General features: G+C 47.6%; 1 protein-coding gene across 1 annotated transcript in view; it reads left to right on the top strand.

Annotated features, from left to right (window-relative positions):
- Window positions 1-24,722, top strand: part of LRP1B (LDL receptor related protein 1B) — a 1,229,602-nt gene that overhangs the window by 890,307 nt on the left and 314,573 nt on the right. The window contains exons 41-42 of the mRNA XM_060257450.1: window positions 4,045-4,416; window positions 24,482-24,671. Coding sequence (XP_060113433.1) covers window positions 4,045-4,416; window positions 24,482-24,671 — 562 coding nt within the window. The remainder of the gene's footprint in view (window positions 1-4,044; window positions 4,417-24,481; window positions 24,672-24,722) is intronic.

Genomic DNA, 24,722 nt, shown 5'->3' with positions numbered 1-24,722 from the left:
GTCTGCACAGAAGACACTTGAACAATAGCTAAGTACAACATCTTTTGTTTTCTCTGTGTAAAATAATCTCTTTTCTCTGAGAAAAATGTGAAATGGTACATAATATTTCCCTTCCCAGGAGGCATTTAGACATCATGATAAGCTGCAGAGATTTGTACAAGATCTTTTCCCCCACCTATTATACCTTGAAGTGTATTTTCCTTGAGTAGCTGCCAATCCTAAACTGCATTTCAGGCAGAGTTATGTATTCCATGTATTTTATTTTTGGTAAAAATCTTAACTTTCAATTATGTACTTTTGGATACCCACAAAAATGAAAAGTCAAATAGATTCCTGACTTGTCTTACTGACAACTTCCTTGTCCAGAACGTGAAAAAGGAAACAAGGGGATCTGCTATCTTGGATTTGACTCTCACCAACAAGGAAGAATTGGTTGAAGAATTGGAAATAGTGGGCAGTAGTGACCATGTGATTTTGGAATTTACAGTCTTAGGGAAGGGAAAAGCTATACGTAATCAGACTTATAGGTTGGACTTTAGAAAGACAAACTTTGATAAACTTAGAACAATGCTGGGTAAAATCCCATGGTCAGAAATACTTAGGAGAAAGGGGGTTCAGGAGGGGTGGGAGTTTCTTAAAAGCGAAATACTGAAAGCGCAATCACAGACGATTCCTATGAGAAGAAAAAATGGGAAAAGCCTAAAGAAGCCGAAGTGGCTCCATAAACAGCTCTCTAAAGACTTAAGAAATAAAAAAGACTCCTTTAGGAATTGGAAGGAGGGCCTTATAACCAAGGATGAATATAAACAAATCACCAGTGGTTGTAGAGAAAAAGTTAGAAAAGCTAAAGCTCAGTATGAGTTTAGGCTGGCCAAAGATGCTAAAAACAATTTTTAAAAGGTTCTTTTCTTATGTTCAGAGTAAGAAAAAGAGCAAGGACATGGTAGGCCCATTGCGAGGGCAAGAAAGTGAAATTGTAATGGGTAATGAAGAGAGAGTGGAACTGTTCAATCCCTACTTTTCCTCAGTCTTTTCTTCTTAGGGGAACGGTGCTCAACATGCCAAAAACAGAAATATAAGAGGGTATGAAGTTCCAACCTAGGATCAGTGTAGGGGTAGTACATAAACACCTAGTTTCTTTAAATGAAACTAAGTCCTCAGGGCCAGATGAATTGCATCCAAGGGTTCTAAAAGAGCTTGCGGATGTAATTTCTGAGCCTCTGGCTATTATTTTTGAAAATTCTTGGAGAACAGGAGAGGTGCCAGAAGATTGGAGGTGGGCGAATGTTGTCCCCATCTTCAAGAATGGGGGAAAAGAGGATCTGGGTAACTACCGACCCGTCAGCTTGATGTCTATACCTGGAAAAGTTTTAGAACAAATCATCAAACACTCGGTCCTGGAACATAAAGAATGGCTGTGATTACTAAGAGCCAGCATGGTTTTCTCAAGAACAAGTCATGTCAGACTAACCTGATCTCTCTTTTTTGAGAAAGTGACTACCTTGCTGGATTGGGGGAATGCCATAGACATCTTTTATCTTGATTTCAGTAAGGCTTTTGATAAGGTTCCACATACTATCCTTGTTGACAAGTTGGTAAAATGTGGTTTGGATGCTGTTACCGTTAAGTGGATCTGTAACTGGTTGACAGATTGCACCCAAAGAGTGCTTGTGAATGGTTCCTCGTCCTCTTGGAGTGGAGTGACAAGTGGAGTGCCTCAGAGATATGTCCTGGGACCTGTTTTGTTCAACATCTTTATAAATAATTTGGATGAAGAAATAGAGGGAATGCTTATTAAATTTGCAGATGATACTAAATTGGGAGGGGTTGCAAACACAGAAGAAGACAGAAACAGGATACAGGATGACCACGACAGGCTGGAAAACTGGGCTAAAACCAATAAAATGAATTTTAACAGGGATAAATGTATATAGAATGGGGGAGACTTGTCTTAGCAGTAGTATGTGCGAGAAGGATCTAGGGGTCTTAGTGGATCATACGCTGAACATGAGGCTAGATGGCCATCTGACAGCAATGAAGATCCTGTGAATTTAGGGGGAGGTGTTTGTGAGTTTCCTGCATTGTGCAGGGGGTTGGACTAGATGACCCTGGAGGTCCCTTCCAGCTCTATGATTCTAACTTAATGAACATTTATCTATGGAACAGTCTGAAACTAGTGAAAGTCTTGAATTCTTTTAATTGATTTACTACTTTGGGACACAGTATCTTGTATCCAAGAGCCCCATGGCGCAGAGTGGTAAGGCTGCAGTACTGCAGTCGGAGCCCTCTGCTCACGACCTGAGTTCGATCCCAGCAGAAGCTGGTACAGGTAGCCGGCTCCAGGTTGACTCATCCTTCCATCCTTCTGAGGTTGGTAAATGAGTACCCAGCTTGCTTGGGAGAAAGTGTAGATGACTGGAGAAGGCAATGGCAAACCACCCCATAAAAAGTCTGCCATGAAAATCTTGTGAAAGCAACGTCATCCCAGAGTCGAAAACGACTGGTGCTTGCACAGGGGACTACCTTTACCTTTTTATCTTGTATCCAGATGTGGGTAAACGTGCACTAAACATGTTGGTGAAATGTTTTGAACAGTAATCATTAATGGCTACTCTGAAATGTATTTATTATTTTCTATTTATAACCCACCCTCCCCAAGAATGGACTCAGGGTGGGTAACAACATATAAAACTTACAGTCAAGAAATACAACCAATTACAAGTTAAAATGTTTGATAAAATTAATTAAAATACCAGGATAGCAACAGAAAAAAAAAATCCTATATGTGACCCCATATCTGACGCAGAACACAGATGTCAGTAATCCTCTGGGCCAAAATCTATGGCCATATAAAGCAAGGAGGCCGTATGATGTTTTGTCACTGCCTCTAGTTAAAACAGACACGCATTAGCCAGAAATACACAAAATCAAAGACTAGTGCCACTAAGCACCAACTTCTCAGAACTAGGCCTATGCAAAATGACTGTGGTAGTGAGGCCAAGTTATGTGGATACTCATCACCTCAACCAAAGGCCTAGCAGAACAGCTCCATTTTGCAGGTCCTGTGGAATGGCAAAAGGGAGAGCATCTTCCATCAGGCTGGAGCCAAGGCAGAGAAGGCCCTGGTCCTGGTCAAGGCTAATTGGATGTTTTTCGGGCCAGGGACAACCAGTAGGTGTTCATTAGCTGAGCATAAAGTTCTTCAGGGCATATATGGGGAGAGGTGGTCCCTCAGATATGTAGGTCCCAGTCTGCAAAGGCTTGAAAGGTTAATACCAGCACCTTGAAACAGATCCAGCACTTGATTGGTAGCCAGTGTAGTTGGCAGGATACTGACTGAACACAAGCCTACACAGGCAATGCAGTTAGCAGATGCACCGCTGCATTCAGCACCAGCTGGAGTTTCTGGATCAGTCCCAAGGGCAAGCCTGCATAGAGTGAGTTACAGTAGTCAAGTCTGGAAGTGATCATTGCATGGGTCACTGGAGCTAGGTCCTGTGGGGAGAGATAGAGTCCCAGCTGCCTGATCTGCTAAAGGTGGTAAAAGGCAGACCTGGCAACAGTGGTTACCTGGGCCTCCATAGAAAGTGAGGCATCCAGAATCACACCTAAGCTCTTCACCTTCTGGACTGGCACCAGTGTTGCACCAGCCAGGGGTGAGAGCCTGATACCCGATTCAGTTCTGCCATGACCCAGGTACAGGACCTCTGTCTTTGTTGGATTTAGCTTCAGCCGACTCTGCTGTAACCTTCCAGCTATGGCCTTTAGTGCCCTAGCCAACTGCTCTGGGGCTGAGTCTGGGCTGCCATCCAACAACACATAGAGCTGGGTGTCATTTGCATATTGGTGACCCCCCAGCCCAAACATCTGGGCTAACTGAGCAAGGGGGCACATGCAGATGTTGAATAACATTGGCTAGACGATCGCCCCCTGCAGCACATCACATTCAATTTAATAAAATATCTGACATAAGTTGAAACATGTTCAAAATTAATAACATATCCTATTTACAAAAACAGGAATTATAATTTTTTTTCCCTTCAGGAACCAACATTTGTGTCAAGAACAATGACGGGTGTCAACAACTTTGCCTCTATCGGGGAAATGCACAGAGAACATGTGCTTGTGCGCATGGCTATCTAGCGGAGGATGGAGCTACATGTCTGAGACACGATGGCTACTTACTTTATTCAGGAAGAACAATATTTAAAAGTATACATCTTTCAAATGAGACTAATTTAAATTCACCAGTGCAACCTTATGAAAATCCAGAATATTTCAAAAATGTGATCGCACTTGCTTTCGACTACAGCCTAAAAGAAAGAGGTACCAACAGAATCTTCTTCAGTGATGCACACTTTGGGAACATACAATTTATTAATGATGACTGGTCTGGCAGAAAAGTTGTGCTTGAAAGTAAGTACTACTTTTTGTTAAACTTTTTAACTGTTGTGAAAACCCTTATTCAAAGTAATGGCCAATATAAGGTAGTGTTGGATTAGGATCTGTTAGTCTCAAATTCAAATCTCTTTTATCTGGGTAACCATGAGCCAGTTTCCTTCTTGCAGCTTCACCTAACTCATAGGGCTTTTGAGAGGAGACAATGGAGAAAGGAGAATTTTGTATGTACCATTTTGAACTCATTGGTGTCAGGCGATGGAGACTCAAGGCTGTATTCATTTGAGACAATGCAATACTTTTATTGGAAACTCATAGCTTGAAACAGAAATTGAGACTAATACCTTGGCAGGGGTGTTTCTGGGTCTTATTGAATCTACATCAAAGCAACATCTGAACAAAGGCATTATTCTCAAAACAACAGGGAGTGAAGGTGCAAACTTTCACACGAGAGCCCTGCTTATCTTCTAGCCTCTGGGAAGATGCTGGCCAGCAGCGGTATCTATTAATGGTCGCATTCCTTTGCTCTCTTCGCAAACTAAACAAAGTTAACACTTCAAATGTTCCCTTTGATATGCATGGTAACCACAATATCACAAAGGCTAAGGGTTAGTATAGAAAAGTCCAGTTGGTTAGTATTTTATAATTTCAGTATTATAGAGTTACAGAGCCGGACATACTTCCTCCCCTAAGCTCGTGCTTGGGGTTTGTTTTAACCCACTTGAGGCACAGGACTTCAGATGATAATTTTGTTGCAGCATGTTTGTTTTTGCTGTGTGAATGCAGCAGAGATGAGAATTCTGCATATATTGAAAAGTGTAGACCAATGCACCAGTGATTTCTTATAGATGCAGTAGAGGGAAAATTGTAACAATGAATCTGAAGAAATGGACTTGAGTCCATGAAATCTTATACTGGATTTTTTTTTTTGGGGGGGGGAGTCTTTAAGGTGTCAAAAGGTTTCTACTTATTTTAACATAGTAGCCAATAGAGTAAGCTAGAATTTAAAAAGTTGCCCATATCATGCATTCATTTGATGGCTTTACACAACCACTATCTCTAAGCCTCAGTTCTCCAACTGAAATGAGATAAGAAAACTGACCTTGAAGCCAAGAGCAGGTATTCTGGCTACACAAAGCCCAACCCAGGCAAAAGAATGACCTAAAGGATAGGTGTCCAGAAGGGTCTAACTGAAAGATACAAACTAGACTGAATCAACTTCCTTTATGTCAGGTTGCAGTAGTTGGCCTGATTCTTGTTAACAGATCAGGCATGTTGCTAAGACACATGACCAGCTAGTACATGCCTAAAGTCAAGCAACTCGCCCCCCCCCCCCCCCAGGCTCCTTATGTTAATGAGATGGAATGCAAGTCCAAAGCTTCCTCCTGGTCCCTGGCTTTGAAGCTGCCAGGCCTCATGAACTCATCTGTACTTGTGTCTGATTCTATCCCATTTCTTATCTCTCTTGAAACTGCAAGTCATTACATTCTCAAACAGAAGTCTTCTATATTTTTACTTGAACATGAACCAAAGTTTTAAATCAACAAGAAACAGCGAGGAAAAGGCCAGTTTCGTGACAGCTTATTTTTTCCCAATTTCAGTATTTATTGATTTATTTCTATTTGTATCCCACCCTCCATGCGAACAGGCTCATAAATAAAGTTGTGCCCCCCAAGCCTGTATATGATCAGATATCCTCAACATCCTGAATACCAAATGTAACATAAGGAGGTCTGAGTTAAACTGGTTTCCAGTTCACTAATTTTTTACAACTCTGAAGGATCCCATTATCTAGTATGTTTCCAGTTCACTAGAAATAGATTTACTACTCATATATAAGCCATTATCAAACAGATTTCTAACTCACTGAATATTGATTTAGAATTCATAAACAGTCCATTATCTGACAAATTTTCAATTCACTGAACAGATTTATGACTCATAAACAACCCATTATCTAACACATTTTCAGTTCACTGAAAATAGATTTAAAGTGTATAAACAATCCATTGTATAACATGTCACTAGCTCGCTAAAAACAGATTTAGAACTCACAAGGATATCTGTGACAAGCATCACCACCACAAATAATAGCAGTTCAACTTACCACTTCTTCCATTAAATGCCATGTATGCAGATTCCTTGCTCTAGGTATGAGGTCAATATTGGTGGTTTAAAAAAAAGAAAAAGAAAAAATCATGCTTTTTTCAAATTGCATAATTGTTTTAAAATAATTATTTAAAAAAAATTAGTGAGCCCAAAGAATGTTTGCATGTGCCAATTCAGGAAAATATCGTTTATAATTTCAGATGTGAAAGTGACTGATAATGGTTGTTCCCCCCAAGAGGTACAATAGTAGACACATACTTGAGTAATGCTATAGCCTGGAAATCAGGAGAGGGAGCAAGTTTAACTGATCTATCTGCCTTTAGGAGGGGTAGGAGAGGCTGTACCTACCTCATTGTTGTGGAGAGAGGAAGAGAAGTTGATTGTAAGGCACTCTGAGACTCCTTCAGATAGTAAAGGGCGAGGGTATAAAACCAAACCTTCTTCATCACCTAACTGGGTACAGGGGCATCCCGTGGAGTGAAATAGTTGTTTAATAACAGAATTTGACATATTTTCTGCATTAAGACAATTTTCATTTTTTTTTGCACCTGTTTCATGGACCCCTCTAGATGTCCATAGACCATAATTTAAGATCTCCTGTGGTTTATATAATTGTATATATAATGATTTCCTGGAAGTTTCTCAAAGATATGGTGATGAGAAAATAAGAAATAACAGAAAAAAATTCCCTCAAAGGCAGCCATCTACCAACAATCTCTTTGGCAATATTGCATGTATTCTAGAGTACACACTCAATTACTCCACCAATTATTTGGTCTCCCAAACCAGAACTCCAAGTAAATAACCAACCCTGACTGTGTCAATCCTATTAGTGCAGCCTGTGGGTAATTACACAATTGTGGCTATTCCTAGTAATGCCTCTAAAGCTGGAAAATCACAGGCTTGGAACATGAAATTAATCAGCTGATGACATATGTATTGTTGGAGAACTCTATCCCCCCACCCCACCCAGGCAGTTCAGTTCAGTACCTTTATTGACATAAATTATAAACATAACAAATGAAAGAAAACAAGTACTATTTTAGCATTAAAAAGGGAGAAGTTCACCATCAGAGGATTTTACTTTAGCTCCCAGATCCTCTTAGCAATTAGAAGATACTTTCTTAATAAACAAGTAATATAAGGGCACTGTCTGACAGAAGATATAAAACATGACTCTCATCGGGATATACATGAAAGTTGTGCAAAAGAGGACTAATTAAAGAATCCCACAATTTAACCTAGAAGTCACAATGACCCTATATGGACAAAGTATTCCACAATAAAGAACATTTGCAAATCTTCTAAACAGAACTGTTGTGGGGAGAACATTAAATCTTTTGAGCATAAAAGTTCATCATCATCATCAACATCATCAAAATCACCACCATCATCATCTAATTTTAATTAATTGCCCATCCTGGCTCATGCCAGGAGGAGACGTTAAGTATGAAAAATAGGATGCTAGAACCTCGGGATCAGGTGTAATACCAAACTAACTGAGAACATGTCTTGTTTGCTAAAGAGCAAAGAGTTTGTTTTTCATATCCTAAAGTGTCTGTTTCAATGATCTAAAAGCTTGAGATACTTTTAACCAGGCCTCAGATTCAGTGGGAGCTCACAGGAGTGCAGCTCCTGAACCTTTCTGAGAGTTCCTCCTCCTCCTCCTGAGAGTTCCACCTCCTTGTCCATTGAATAGTATGTGCAGCTACATAACAATCCTTGGATGAGCTCCACCACCTATTTTTCTACAAAAAACCCCCATGCTTTTAACATAAAAAGAGAATTGGGAGGGATACCAATATACTGTATTTTCCTCAAAATTAAGTATGACCAATTAATTAGGGAGGATTCAGACAGTATGTAAATCACATAGCTAGGGGTTTCTGCCCTATAATAGAGCCATTACCAAAATTTCAGGGGTAGGAGCCAAGCTCTAAAAGGCTCTGCCCTGTCTCAAAACACATGATCACATAGCTTACACAGTTTGAGACCTCCAGAATACAGTGCAGAAATGTGGCCTGAATTTGCTCAACAGATTGGGTCAAAGTACTAATCCAAATGGGAATCCCATAAAGTAACTGGGATATTGATTTAGCATTTGAAATATGGATGGCCACAGGTACATATTAGCCACCCTTCACATTAAAAAAGTGCAACAACAGACATACTGCACTTGGGCCAAATAATTTCTTGTTTGGGGTGTGCTGTCCAACTATTACTATACTGAAATTTTACTCCCAAATATTTGAAGCGTTTTACTCTTTCAGTGTCATTACCTTTAATGCACAATTTAAAAGATCTTCTAGATCTCAAAAACACCGTGATTTTTGATTTCTCAAAAATAACACATAACAGGTTGGTCTCACAATAGTGTAGAAACGCACATAAAACATGCTTAAGATCTTTCTGGGAGTGAGAGAGTACTACTGTGTCATTGGTGTATAGTAATAAGTAGACAGAGTGAGGACCAAGTTTAGGAAAGTGTCCATCCACCGCTCACAGAGTAGGAGCTAGGTCATTCATAAATAAAAAAAGGAGCCCAAATGCATCCTTGTTTGACTCCCCAATTAGAAGGAATGTTATATGTTAAATTATTTGGTGGATTATATTGAATTTGGCTGCTAGCAGAAAAATGCACCTTGTGGATAGGAAAAAGAAAACTTTTATCTTTCCTCATCATGTCCAGCTTATTCCACAGAAGATTTCTTCAATATAGAATCAAAAGCACCCTTTTGATCAAAGAAAGCAAAAAAAATAATTTTTCCCACTCACACCACTGTATTGCTCTACGAAGTGAGCAAGTGTAACAATGATTATCCGGCCCCACCCTGGCCGCGCCGCAACGCGGCTGCGCGCCGTGGGGCCGTCTTTTGCGGCCCCGGCAGGATCAAAAGGCAGTTTCCCGGGCATCCGGGAATTGTCTGGGGAGCGGGGGCTAAGTAGCCTCAGCCCCAGACCTCTCCACGCAGTTTCGTGGAGGCGTTGGCCCGCCCGCCCACCCTGCAGTAGTACAGGTTTCACCGGTCGCCTTATTAGGGGCCAGGTAGGAATTTTTTTGCATCACCTGAATTGGTCCTGGGTGTTGTGTTTTTCGCCTACCTTGTACTGCCAGCAGTGGTGTGGACTTTGTTAGGTAGCTAATTCGGCCACTTTGCGGAATTTCCAAGGGATTCTGACCTTGCCGGCGAGCACCCAGGCCTCTGCTCCTGTGGTTGTGCGTACGATCCGTATGGAAGGCAGATGGGCTTTACGGCTCAATGTTCTGAAATGCGGATCGGGTCCATGTATCCCCTTTTGGCGCCCCTTTCTGGTGATCGGGGTGGGCATCAGGGGATGACATGTTTGGTCTGCCGCCCGGTTATAGCCATGTGGGTATGGCTATGACCGGGGGTTGGGTGGCTCGCCCTTACAGGACTTGGCGGGGTCACGAGTGACCCCAGGGCTCGTCCTCGTTGTTCTCCTTGCCTAGTTGTTTTCTGTTAAATAAAGTGGCCCATTTCCCAACAACTGTTGTCTGCCTCTTTATTCCGCTTGGGGGTGCAAAGAGTAGATTTACAGGGCAGAAGCCAAACTGTTCTAGACCCAAAAAGATTTGGATCAGACATCTAGGTAGTAAGCGTATCAACCAATGCCTTGCATACAGTTTGCTCACAATTGAAACTAGGCTAATTGGGTGATAGTTCCCTTGCAATTTAGGATCACCTTTTTTAAAAAAAAAATCAGCATTATGATAGTATTAATCTGTGTATCAGTCTTATCTTTTAGAGTGAAAAGAGTAGCCAGAGGAGGGGCCCATCACTCTAGGTGATTTTTTTTTTAATAATTCAGGAGGTAGCTCATTGGGGCCTGGAGCCTTTTCAACTGAACATTTAATTTAATTGGGGTTAACTTGCTGCCATTCAGGTAAATCAGGAGGGATTCTCTTGTTGACTACAAGAAATAATTGAATAATCATACAATATATTTGAAAAATAATCTGTCGAAGCCTGAACTGATACAGTGCAGATTGGCTCCTATCAAATAAGGCGCTTGCAACTAGAGACCAGAACTGTTTGCTATTTTTTTGGCTAAGGAAGCATTCATTAATAAATCCCAATCCCTGCTACATAGCAGTCTCTTTATATGAGCAATCGTTGTTGAAGTGAACAATTGATAGTAGTAGCAAGAATGCTGTGGGACCAAAGAACCTCTGGGAGATTTTCAGCATTTGTTAATTGCTGATTTAGCTCACTGAGGCCGTTTTCCCACAGAGCTTACCGCGGAGCGACGTCCCTCTTCACCCCGCAGCGTCTGCGCGGATTTCCCACCAACTGCTCTGCAGAACCAGGAAGTGCTGGACCTTTTGCGTCGCAGTAAACTGCTAAAAACCAGTTTACATTAGCGACGCAAAAGCCACGCTCCTCCTGGTTATGCGGAGCAGTTGGTGGGAAATCCGCGCAGACGCTGCGCGGTGAAGAGGGACGTCACTCCGCGGTAAGCTCTGTGGGAAAACAACCTTAGCCTTTTAATACTGAGCAGCAAGTTGATAACCCTCATCCAATCTTTGAGGCCATCTAATTGTTTGGAGGACTAGTATGTTCTCACATAATGTAGCGGAAGGAAGTGATGACCAAAAGAGAGATTCATACTCAAGGATGGTGATCAAAGGAAAGTGGTCACTATCAACTTGCTCTCCCACACAGAAGTCCAGAATGCATCTTTTCAAGTTAAAGGAAACAATGACATAATCAATAACACTACTACCCCAAATGGAACTAAATGTATATTTGCCAGGGAGAAACTTGAAGAAGGAACCCATTTAAAGCAAGTCTATTAGATGGAATACAGACATTAGCCAAAAGACCCCTACAACATTAACATAAGGATCTTTGGAGTGTCTTATAGAATGGAAGGAATCAAGGAGGGAATCATTTGGGACAAAGCTCAGGGCCAGCAGTATTCTTCTCTGGCCACTTCAGACTTGACCACCTGGAGAAAGCAGAGTTGTACTGGTGATCGATAATGTCTGGTTTCAAGTAGCCTTAGTCTTCATCTGGCATAAATCTCAGAGCAATGTCCCCATGTCTGAAATAAATTCCAAAAGGGAAAAAAACCATATTCTAGCTGTCGGGATGTCTATCGCCTTCCTTTTAATAGAAACATGATCCTTCTACTCCTAGGCTCAGCGTCCTCCTGCTTTCTCAAGGCGGTCAATAATACTGTTGACTGAGCCATACTTTTGGATTAGCTTGACATCTATTTGTTAAGAGCAACCTGCATTTGCATTGGATTACTGCACCGTGTCACACTGCATTTCGTATTATTTTATTTGTAAATTTTCCTTGCTATAGTGGGCTTTGTAACTTCATATATGGTTCTTAATTACAGATTTTAAATACTTACAGTTTTGTTAAAGTACTTAAGTCTTTTGTCACCCTGTGGCTTTTCTATCATTCTGTAGAAAGGCTCAGGCAGAGGTTTGAAGTGTGGGGGGGGGGAGCTGCACTTTGCCATTGCTGCAACTTATGTCAACAGTCTCCTTCTTCTACTTGAGGGCATTGCAGTACTTGCATTCATGTCTCATGGTACCAGAGCTAGAGTGCTGTCTGCCTCCTAAGCCACATCACAATCATATGTCATGCCTGAGTGAACCTTGACCTTCCAGGGAAGTGATTGCCTCTGTACTTGTGTTCCAGGATTGCTTTGTTCATACCAAGATTGTGCCTCTCTGTGCACCTTGGTGTGATCTTGCTGGTATTTGGCCACCACTGCTCATTGCGCCGAAGGAGTACTATGCACATCTTTCTTTCCTGCGTCCCTAAGTTGCTTCTTCCTTTTAGCACTGGTGTATCTGGCATGTTGTCTGCCAGGAGCCTTCTTGGGGGAAGTAAGAGGTGTGAGGGGGAGTTAGACTGAGGGAGGGGTGGGCAGTTGTTCAGGTTCAAGAGGGAGGCACACATTGAAATGGCTTCTAGAAGGGTCGTGCACCATGTCCCAATGAGCATTCATAAAGTCATTTGCCATACTGACTTTTATGGAAAATGCCTATTCAGAGTCTTGAGTCACTGATGTTATTACACAGCAAGCAGCAGTTCCCTGAAGAACAACTGTGTTCAACTGTCTGAAGTGTCCCTTTTAAGTGATTTTTACCTCAGAATACAGAGCTGCACAGCTGAGCAATCGGGGTGGGGGGCGGAAGCAGCCAGCAGACTAGGGTGGCCAGACCGTCCCGGTCTTCCGGGACTTTCCCGGATCTGGCCCCCAATTCCCGGCTCCCGGGCTGGGTATACCGGGACCATTTTGAGGGTCCCGGTTTAGCCAGCCAGAGAGCCGGGGGCCGCGCGCCCGGGCGGGGAAGGCGGCGAGTGAGGGAGGGAGCGACCCTGCGCGTGCGCAGATCGCCCTGCGAACGCGCAGGGACGCTCCCTCCCTCCCTCGCCGCCTTCCCCGCCCGCGCACGGGGGCCCGGCGGTGGCGGCGGAGGCCCGGGAGGGGCGTCGGAAAAGGCCCGCGGGGGTCGCTGGAGGCCCTCCAGCGACCCCCGCGGCCCTTCCCGGAGCTTGCTACCCCCACCCCCCCGTCCTCCTCCCCCCGGGAGGGCGTCGGAAAGGCCCGCGGGGGTCGCTGGAGGGCCTCCAGCGACCCCCGCGGCCCTTCCCGACGCTTCCCGGGGCTTGCTACCCCCCACCCCCCCCGTCCTCCTCCCCCCGGGGAAGGCGTCGGAAAGGCCCGCGGGGGTCGCTGGAGGGCCTCCAGCGACCCCCGCGGCCCTTCCCGACGCTTCCCGGGGCTTGCTACCCCCCACCCCCCGTCCTCCTCCCCCCGGGAGGGCGTCGGAAAAGGCCAGCGGGGGGTCGCTGGAGGGCCTCCAGCGACCCCCGCGGCCCTTCCCGACGCTTCCCGGGGCTTGCTACCCCCCCACCCCCCGTCCTCCTCCCCCCGGGAGGGGCGTCGGAAAGGCCCGCGGGGGTCGCTGGAGCCCTCCAGCGACCCCCGCGGCCCTTCCCGACGCTTCCCGGGGCTTGCTACCCCCCACCCCCCGTCCTCCTCCCCCCCCCGGGAAGGCGTCGGAAAGGCCCGCGGGGGTCGCTGGAGGGCCTCCAGCGACCCCCGCGGCCCTTCCCGACGCTTCCCGGGGCTTGCTACCCCCACCCCCCATCCCTCCTCCCCCCGGGAGGGCGTCGGAAAGGCCCGCGGGGGTCGCTGGAGGGCCTCCAGCGACCCCCGCGGCCCTTCCCGACGCTTCCCGGGGCTTGCTACCCCCCACCCCCCCGTCCTCCTCCCCCCGGGAGGGCGTCGGAAAGGCCCGCGGGGGTCGCTGGAGGCCCTCCAGCGACCCCCGCGGCCCTTCCCGACGCTTCCCGGGGCTTGCTACCCCCACCCCCCGTCCTCCTCCCCCCGGGGAGGGCGTCGGAAAGGCCCGCGGGGGTCGCTGGAGGGCCTCCAGCGACCCCCGCGGCCCTTTCCCGACGCTTCCCGGGGCTTGCTACCCCCACCCCCCCGTCCTCCTCCCCCCCGGGAGGGCGTCGGAAAGGCCCGCGGGGGTCGCTGGAGGGCCTCCAGCGACCCCCGCGGCCCTTCCCGACGCTTCCCGGGGCTTGCTACCCCCACCCCCCCCGTCCTCCTCCCCCCGGGGAGGGCGTCGGAAAGGCCCGCGGGGGTCGCTGGAGGGCCTCCAGCGACCCCCGCGGCCCTTCCCGACGCTTCCCGGGGCTTGCTACCCCCCCACCCCCCGTCCTCCTCCCCCCCGGGAGGGCGTCGGAAAGGGCCCGCGGGGGTCGCTGGAGGCCCTCCAGCGACCCCCGCGGCCCTTCCCGACGCTTCCCGGGGCTTGCTACCCCCCCACCCCCCCGTCCTCCTCCCCCCGGGAGGGCGTCGGAAAGGCCCGCGGGGGTCGCTGGAGGCCCTCCAGCGACCCCCGCGGCCCTTCCCGACGCTTCCCGGGGCTTGCTACCCCCCACCCCCCGTCCTCCTCCCCCCCGGGAGGGGCGTCGGAAAGGCCCGCGGGGGTCGCTGGAGGCCCTCCAGCGACCCCCGCGGCCCTTCCCGACGCTTCCCGGGGCTTGCTACCCCCACCCCCCGTCCTCCTCCCCCCCGGGAGGGCGTCGGAAAGGCCCGCGGGGGTCCGCTGGAGGCCCTCCAGCGACCCCCGCGGCCCTTCCCGACGCTTCCCGGGGCTTGCTACCCCCACCCCCCGTCCTCCTCCCCCCGGGAGGGCGTCGGAAAGGCCCGCGGGGGTCGCTGGAGGCCCTCCAGCGACCCCCGCGGCCCTTCCCGACGCTTCCCGGGGCTTGCTACCCCCACCCCCCGTCCTCCTCCCCCCGGGAGGGCGTCGGAAAGGCCCGCGGGGGGGTCGCTGGAGGCCCTCCAGCGACCCCCGCGGCCCTTCCCGACGCTTCCCGGGGCTTGCTACCCCCACCCCCCCGTCCTCCTCCTCCCCCCAGGGAGGGCGTCGGAAAGGCCCGCGGGGGTCGCTGGAGGGCCTCCAGCGACCCCCGCGGCCCTTCCCGACGCTTCCCGGGGGCTTGCTACCCCCCACCCCCCGTCCTCCTCCCCCCGGTGAGGGCGTCGGAAAGGCCCGCGGGGGGTCGCTGGAGGGCCTCCAGCGACCCCCGCGGCCCTTCCCGACGCTTCCCGGGGCTTGCTACCCCCACCCCCCCGTCCTCCTCCCCCCGGTGAGGGCGTCGGAAAGGCCCACGGGGGTCGCTGGAGGGCCTCACAGCGACCCCCCCCCGCGGCCCTTCCCGACGCTTCCCCGGGGCTTGCTACCCCCACCCCCCGTCCTCCTCCCCCGCGGGAGGGCGTCGGAAAGGCCGCGGGGGTCGCTGGAGGCCCTCCAGCGACCCCCGCGGCCCTTCCCGACGCTTCCCGGGGCTTGCTACCCCCACCCCCCGTCCTCCTCCCCCCGGGAGGGCGTCGAAAGGCCCGCGGGGGTCGCTAAGAGGCCCTCCAGCGACCCCCGCGGCCCTTCCCGACGCTTCCCGGGGCTTGCTACCCCCACCCCCCCGTCCTCCTCCCCCCGGGAGGGCGTCGGGAAAGGGCCCGCGGGGGTCGCTGGAGGGCCTCCAGCGACCCCCGCGGCCCTTCCCGACGCTTCCCGGGGCTTGCTACCCCCCACCCCCCGTCCTCCTCCCCCCGGGAGGGCGTCGGAAAGGCCCGCGGGGGTCGCTGGAGGGCCCTCCAGCGACCCCCGCGGCCCTTCCCGACGCTTCCCGGGGCTTGCTACCCCCACCCCCCGTCCTCCTCCCCCCGGGAGGGCGTCGGAAAGGCCCGCGGGGGGTCGCTGGAGGGCCTCCAGCGACCCCCGCGGCCCTTCCCGACGCTTCCCGGGGCTTGCTACCCCCACCCCCCGTCCTCCTCCCCCGGGAGGGCGTCGGAAAGGCCCGCGGGGGTCGCTGGAGGCCCTCCAGCGACCCCCGCGGCCCTTCCCGACGCTTCCCGGGGCTTGCTACCCCCACCCCCCGTCCTCCTCCCCCCGGGAGGGCGTCGGAAAGGCCCGCGGGGGGTCGCTGGAGGGCCTCCAGCGACCCCCGCGGCCCTTCCCGACGCTTCCCGGGGCTTGCTACCCCCACCCCCCCGTCCTCCTCCCCCCGGGAGGGGCGTCGGAAAGGCCCCGCGGGGGTCGCTGGAGGCCCTCCAGCGACCACCGCGGGCCTTTCCGATGCTTCCCCCGGCCTCTACCACCCCCCCCGTGCTGGCGGAGGCCCGGGAGGGCATTGGAAAGACCTCTCCGCTGCCGCCGCCGGACTCGCCGCCGCTGCCGCCGCCGCTGGACTCGCCGCCGCCGTAGGTAAGGGGGCCGAAAGCGGGGGGGGGGCTGGCGGTTGGGGGTGGCCTTCCTTTCTTCCCTCCCTCCTTCCTTCCTTCCTTCCTTTCTTCCTTCCTTCCTTCCTTCCCTCCTTCCTTCCTTCCTCCCTCCTTCCTTCCTTCCTTCCTTCCTTCCTTCCTTCCTTCCTTCCTTCCTTCCTTCCCTCCTTCCTTTCTTTCTTCCCTTCTTCCCTCCCTCCCTCCCTTTCTCCCTCCCTCCCTCCCTTTCTCCCTCCCTCCTCCTCCCTCCCTTCCTTCCTTCCTTCCTTCCTTCCTTCCTTCCTTCCTTCCTTCCTTCCTTCCTTCCTTCCTTCCTTCCTTCCTTCCTTCCTTCCTTCCTTCCTTCCTTCCTTCCTTCCTTCCTTCCTTCCTTATGTTCTTATGTGACACAGAGTGTTGGACTGGATGGGCCACTGGCCTGATCCAACAGGGCTTCTCTTATGTTCTTATGTGACGCAGAGTGTTGGACTGGATGGGCCACTGGCCTGATCCAACAGGGCTTCTCTTATGTTCTTATGTGACGCAGAGTGTTGGACTGGATGGGCCACTGGCCTGATCCAACAGGGCTTCTCTTATGTTCTTATGTGACGCAGAGAGTTGGACTGGATGGGCCACTGGCCTGATCCAACAGGGCTTCTCTTATGTTCTTATGTGACGCAGAGTGTTGGACTGGATGGGCCACTGGCCTGATCCAACAGGGCTTCTCTTATGTTCTTATGTGACGCAGAGTGTTGGACTGGATGGGCCACTGGCCTGATCCAACAGGGCTTCTCTTATGTTCTTATGTGACGCAGAGTGTTGGACTGGATGGGCCACTGGCCTGATCCAACAGGGCTTCTCTTATGTTCTTATGTGACGCAGAGTGTTGGACTGGATGGGCCACTGGCCTGATCCAACAGGGCTTCTCTTATGTTCTTAAGTGTGACACAGAGTGTTGGACTGGATGGGCCACTGGCCTGATCCAACAGGGCTTCTCCTATGTTCTTATGTGACGCAGAGTGTTGGACTGGATGGGCCACTGGCCTGATCCAACAGGGCTTCTCTTATGTTCTTATGTGACGCAGAGAGTTGGACTGGATGGGCCACTGGCCTGATCCAACAGGGCTTCTCTTATGTGACAATACTGACTTTGGTGGACCCAAGCACTGATTCAGTGTAAGGGAGCTTTGTGTTTGTGTCTTCTAGTTCAATTTTGTTCTCAGATCCTGTATTTACTTCATCAGTATATGGGATAAGGCACTTTCTCAACTGTGCTGCATAAATCAGCCTATTTATTTTGTCCTGTTGGCTCTGTTGGCTCTATCTGCGCCACCTTCATCACTTCCGGGGTGTGGATCCCCCAGTGGAGTGGTCTCCCGACTCCCTCCGCCGGCTGTTTCTGATAGCCCTGCGCCCCCTCTTTCATTTGATATGTGTCCCGTGCGGGTGCCACCCTCCCGCCGGGAGATGCCGCAAAATGAGCCCCCTTGAGGCTTATGGAGGCAGGGCTCGGGGGAAGCGAGCTAGACTGCTGTTCTTTTGAGGGGTTATAGAGTGTTTCGAGCCCGTCCCTGTGGCATCGGTCCCATCATTGTGGGGCCCAGGGGGCCGGCGCAGCGGCACGCTGAAGCAGCCTGTCGGTCACTTCCAGGTTCCTGTCCTGCATCTCGACCTGTGTTATTAGTGACAGGCTGCTTCGGCGTGCCGCTGCGCCGGCCCCCTGGGTCCCACAACGATGGGACCGATGCCACAGGGACGGGCTCGAAACACTCTATAACCCCTCAAAAGAACAGCAGTCTAGCTCGCTTCCCCCGAGCCCTGCCGCCATAAGCCTCAAGGGGGCTCATTTTGCGGCATCTCCCGGCGGGAGGGTGGCACCCGCACGGGACACATATCAAATGAAAGAGGGGGCGCAGGGCTATCAGAAACAGCCGGCGGAGGGAGTCGGGAGACCACCCCACTGGGGGATCCACACCCCGAAAGTGATGAAGGTGGCGCAGATAGAGCCAACAGAGCAAACAGGACAAAATAAATAGGCTGCATTATGCAGCACAGTTGAGAAAGTGCCTTATCCCATATACTGATGAAGTATATACAGGATTTCAGAACAAAATTGTTTCCGGCGGTGATATTTGGGGGATTTTTGGGGATGTCACAGGAAGTGCTGTGAAGTCACTTCCTGTTTCCGGCAGTGGCATTTGGGGGAAATGATGTCACAGGAAGTGATGTCACTTCCCATTTCCGGCAGGTGACGCGGGGAAATGATGTCACCGGAAGTGATGTCACTTCCTGTTTCCTGTGGTGGCATGACGTCACCGGAAGTGACGTCACAGGAAGTGACGTCACTTCCTGTTTCCGGCGGCGCGCACGCGCTTTGCGCGCGCACCCCCCCCCCCCACGTGTCCCTGGCTGGCCTTCAGACATTATGGTCACCCTACAGCAGACTGCCAGACACACGGGGAGCTTTACCCCGCTGGGAAAACACATTTTACCCCTTTCCACCCACTTAGGGGCCAAATTTCTAAAAATCCCTCCTCAGTGAGCGTTGTTTTCATGGAAGGAATGTACTCCCCAAATTTTGGGTTTCTAGGTCCAGGGGTTTGGGCTGGGCATTGATGGTCTGTCAGGACACTTGTTTTTATTTAGATAGATAGACCAAACATCTGCCAGTAATGACAAGGGTAATTTGATCAACAAAATGAGAATAGTTATTTTAAACTCGCATTGGTTTCATTACAAGGTCCAAATGTTAAGAAATTATGTGTCAGTCAAACTTTTTAATGATATTTGAAGAAAATTGCTACTAATTGTTTTTCCTGTATATACCATTCTACCATTAAATCTGTTGTCTAAAGAGTTTGTTGATTATTTAATAAAAGTTAGATTATATTACAAATGAAATGTCATGTGAATAATTCCCTTGCTCTATTTTTGTTATATTTTCTTCTTTTGGGGGGGGGGCTTAACCAGTCAATTGTACACCCTCGTATGTATTAATTTTTATTATATATTATTATTAAGGTTTTAAAAAACATTCTGTCATGGATGGTTTTATCCTTTATGTCTGCCTTAGGATCCCATTGGAAGAGTAAAGAATTAATTCGTGCTCTCATGGTTCCTTTAGTGGTGTGCGTAAACTGTTGAATGATATCCTTAGATGGCTTATAACTTTTACTGAATTGCTTTCATCTCAATCACCAAATGGTGCCCACCTGTTGTCTGTTGCAAATATTCTATATGAACAGATTGTCAGAAAGAAACCTCACTCCCAGCATCTGGGCTATTAAAACTATTGACTTTTTAAAGGTAAATTGTGTGAACACAGTGAGTTACCACAGAAAATAAGAAAATGAGTAGATGCTTAATATTGTTACAATACTTCAAAAATAGACAATCCTGCAAAGTATTAAGTATAGTTAAGGCCAGGAAAACAATGGAGTTAAACACATCTCATGCTGTGATGCATTCTAGCTATGTTTTTGTGTTTTAGCATGTCCAGTACTGCAAGAAGACTGTATATTTCGTGGCTACAGTTCCCGCCCCTCATAAAGCATTATTGCTTTACACAGTCCTCCCACCTCCCCCACTCAACAGATTTCACCACCCCCTGCTGCCCATGGGCACAGCCATATAGAAACTGAGTCTTTGTGAAAAAAGTTCACCAGCTCCTTTGAGTTCACAAGGTCTCAAAACAGATCCCCCCCCCCCCCCCCAAATTAATAGCAGTACTGGAAATGAACACAAATGGAGTAAGGTTTCAGAAACCCCAGTTAACCAAATATAAGAGGAAATAAATGGCTGCATTAAAAAAACCTTTTAATCAGTTTAATTTTCAGTGTGGCCCCATTTGTGGATACTGAAATTCAAAGATTAGGACCCATGGGTAGACAAGACATATATTTGTATAAAGCTATATGTATAATGGGGGTCAACCCCCCCCCCCCCAAAAAATGATGGAAGCAGTGTTTGTAGTAGTGACAAACATGGCCTCAGTGGCCATTTCTAGACAACAACAGTCAGCATTCAAGCCTTGGTTTCTGTCAGGAAAGGCAAGCGGTAGAGCATGGGCTTTTCCACATCCATTATGAGCTTTGAGGAAGGACATAATGAGACCAGTCCTGATGACAACCACTGGGCAATTTGATGCTCTGTAATTTGCATGACTCATCCAGATTCAGCTGCTTGCTACAATCTCACAAAAGCCAGTGTGGTCCAGTGGTTAGAGTTTCAGTCTTGGATCTGGGAGATACAGGTTCAAATGTCTGGTGTGCTGTAGAATCTCACTGTATGACTTTGGGTCAGTCACACACTGTCAACTTAACCTACCTCAGAAAGATAAAATGGATAAGACAAGAATGATGTAAGCTGCCTTGTGCCCTCATTGTTGAACAAATGTGGGATATAAACTAAATGATAAATATAGTTGACAATGGAGGGGCATCTAGAAGGTTGGTTGATGAGTGTGTGGGAAGGAAAGAAGAAAGCATGGAAAGGTGAGGTATTATTCATTTATTTATTGTATGGCAGAATTACACAAAGGATGCATATAAAATATAAAATATGTATCCAATGAGTATGCAGACTGTTGGGCAATCCCACAAAGTACCCCCACAGCTCAACAGGACCCAGCTCAGCTGACACCATGCAACTTGGCTAGAATTTTCCCAAGGGAGGCAAACCTGAAGACGGGAGGGCAGATAAAGGTAAACTGGCTGGTGGATGGAAAGGAAGCAGGAAAAGAGGGCAATGGGGGCTGCCAGAGGAGGGAAAGAGGAACTAGGGAGAGAAAAATGAGATATTCCCTGCAACTCCCTGTAGGTTCCCTGCTTGTTGTCATATGCTTTAAAAATGAAATTAATTAAATATAATTAAACAACTTATTGTTAGTGAATTAAATATCAAGTTAAGTAATTGGAAATACTTGGTGCTACAGAACTTTTTTCTGATAAAATATGAAAGATGCTACAACCCAGTATAGAAGTGTCCCTTGCAGTGACTGCAGCTTTTCAGCTGTTTTTACTCAAGATTTCCTTGCAGATGTGCAACAAAGGATACCGCATGTCATTTCTTCCATTTTATTTGTTTCTTTTTGGTATTCTGTTCTCCAGGAAAGTCATATGAAGAGCAGCATGGCAGTATTTATAGGCTGCATCTCATTGCTGGGATGTAATCCATCTTCGTTAAGTTCAGTAAAAGTGATAGATGGCATTTGGCAATGTAATGATGTGATCGTTGTACCATTGCCTCTGTAAATCGTAAGCTGTTGTGTAGACAGTTAATCATTTATATACCATATTACGGATTTAATTCAGATTGTCAGTAGGTGAATAATTTGATCATTTGTGTATTAATATCATATTGTGTTAGTGTTCATTTCATTTAAATATGCTGTTCATTTAAAAATCGTAGTGTTGCTTCTTGAATAGGACAGAATAAATGTAATTGGTGCTCTAAGCATTAATGCCATCAATATTTTCATTTCATAAATGTTTCTTTTTTATTTGTAGTTCTTGTGCAGGAACACATTATATGAGGGATGCGTTATGCTGATAGTAAATACAGCTTTCATAATTTTCATGTTATGAGAACACATTTTTTGAAGTTGCTGTAAAAATGTCTCTGTGTCCATAATTAGCAATTTGCATCTTAAAGCCATGTTGTGTTAATGGTGATATTCAGACTGATTTACTATAGTATTCTGAAAGTGGGGCTGCTTTTGAATAATACTCGGAAACTTTAAAATGATCTTCAGAGGTAATTATCCAGGTAGCCTGTCTTTTAGATATTAGATACATAGTGATTAGAGATAGGACCTTTTCTGTGTTGATGTTCCAACTGTAAAGTGTTTTCCCCAGAGAAATCTGCTTGGTGCTCATTTCACTGATTTAGTACTATTTTATGTAGAACATTAAAACTGTTTTACTCACCTGAACTTTGGTCTTCCCCTCTGTTTTCTGTTAATGAGACTGTGAGGTTGGTTTTGAGAATGTTTTGCTGATTTAATGTTTCTGTTTATATATATATATATATATATATATATATATATATATATATATATATATATATATATATATATATATATATATTCAATAGATAAAGAGATAGAGAGAGAGATATTCTCTATAACAAAAAGCCCTGTGGAGTGGCCAAATCCTGGTCTCCCATTGACTGAGGAGACCATTCCATGCACTCCATAAACCATTGGTCCATCATGGCTCAGTCAGCGTCTCTGCTCTCCCATTGGCTGACTCCCCTGCCTGTGCTTACTGCAGGCCTGGGAATGTTGAACAAACCACCAAAACAGTCTTATCTCAGAGGCAGACAAATCTCCAAAGCTTCTCTGTGTCCTCTTTGTCAACTGGCCTCAGAAAGGGCTGCCACTCTACTGCAGCCTCATGAAAGGCATCGCACCCAGCAGTGGCAACAAACCTCTTATGCTCCATCAATGGCCTACACAGATGGCCTCCCAGCACACGCAGCCTCCAAAGGCTGCCAAAATAGCAAAGGAGTCACCATCATAATGTGACTAGGGGGCAAGGCCTGACCCTGCCAGGAGCATTTCCTCAGAGGCATGGCTGCTGTCTCTTTCTTATCACTCCCTCTCTCCCTCCTCCCCTCAGCCTAGCCCCAGGACAGATGTGGATTGGGCCACTGAGGAAGCTGCTAGCCAGAGGACATTGCTAGGTAACAAAGATTGCTTCTGTATGTAAAGGGAGAGGCCTCAGCTGAATATTATGCCATAGAGCCCATCCTCCAAATCAGTTATTTTCTCCAGGGACAGTGAGATCTGTTGTCTGGAATTCAGTTGTGATCCCAAGAGATCTTCAGGCTCCACCTGGAGGTTGGCTACCATATGCCTGGCTGCTTGCTACTGCTGCTGGGAAGGAGATAGGATTGCCAAGTCCAGGTTGGGAAATTCCTGGAGAGTTGAGGGGCGGAGCTTGGAGATGGTGCAGTTTGAGGAGGGTTGGGACCTCAGACAGGTATAATGCCATACACTCCATCCTCCAAACCAGCCACTTCCTTCTGAGGAACCATTCTTGCCAATTTCCAGGTGAGGGCTGGAGATCACTCAGAATTACAACTGCTTTCTAGATGGTAGAGATCAGTTCCCCTGGAGAAAACAGATGCTTTGCAGGGTGGGTTATTTGTCATTATACCCTACTGAGGTTACTTCCCTCCTGCTTGGTCCACACTATGAAGAAAGACTGTACTTTCCCTAGGAAGAGGCTGTGGGGGGGAGATGGAAAGCTGAAGTCAGGTCAGTTCCCCTACAGAAAATGGCTACCTTGAGACTCATACTCTGTGGTATACCATAACACAACCAAGTCAGGAAAAAGTCAGGTGTGGGGGTAGTTGAGAGGAAGAGGTGGTTGTTGAGTGGATGGCAGTTGGAGAGGGTGGGGTGGGGTTGGAAGACACCCGTGTGTGTGGGGGGGGAGTGAATTCCTCACTTTCAGACAGCAAGGGTGGGAAAGCACTCGCCCAGAGCCTCTTTCTAGAGTTCATTGTATTTTTCCTCACAATGGGCCTTGTTCCTAGTGTGTGTGTGTGTGTGTGTGTGTGTGTGTATATATATATATATATATATATATATATATATATATATATATATATATATAGAGAGAGAGAGAGAGAGAGAGAGAGAGAGAGAGAGAGAGAGAGAGAGAGAGAGAGAGAGAGGTCATCTAGAAAATTCTTCAATATTGAATGACATAGAAATGTTTGAAATAAATAAATAAATAATGATCAGTGAAATTTAATTCTTGAAGGCTGCAAAACTTGATATCCTCATCTGCATATCTTTCATTTATAACTGAGAAATATAATTTCAGAGAGCTCACTATATAACGTCTTTCTATTATTTATAACATGCTATGTTATTGATATGTGCCTGCTAGATATATTTTGAAGTTTAATGCATTGTTTCACTAAAGAGCTGATAAAAGTGATAGTTCAGCAAGAAGTTCTCATCTAGCATTTTTAAAAATGTAAGCGAGAATGTCTTATAAACCATGTTGCATTTCTATTTCAGCCATGGGTCTTCTTTTAAATAGTATTATAGTATTTTAAAACTTAAATAATTATTACACAGCCCCAGTATATATAATGAACGGTAGCATCTTTTATGTATCATAATTGTGATTTTGTTATTTTTAAAAAAAGATTCTGTTTAACAAAATAATTAAAATGTTTTCTCCATTAGATGTAGGTTCTGTGGAAGGGCTTGCGTATCATAGGGCTTGGGATACTTTGTACTGGACCAGCTCTACTACATCTTCTATTACAAGGCACACAGTGGATCAGAAACGAAGAGGAGCTTTCAACAGGGAAGCAGTAATCACAATGTCCGAGGATGACCATCCACATGTATTAGCCTTAGATGAATGCCAAAAGTAAGTGTCATGCCATATCTATATTTATTAGTCATAGAATTCAATATTAGA

Source organism: Heteronotia binoei, chromosome 16, assembly GCF_032191835.1.
Source record: "Heteronotia binoei isolate CCM8104 ecotype False Entrance Well chromosome 16, APGP_CSIRO_Hbin_v1, whole genome shotgun sequence".
Lineage (NCBI taxonomy): Eukaryota > Metazoa > Chordata > Lepidosauria > Squamata > Gekkonidae > Heteronotia > Heteronotia binoei.
Note: the sequence above shows the minus strand (reverse complement) of the source record. Positions and strands in the feature narration are given on the sequence as shown.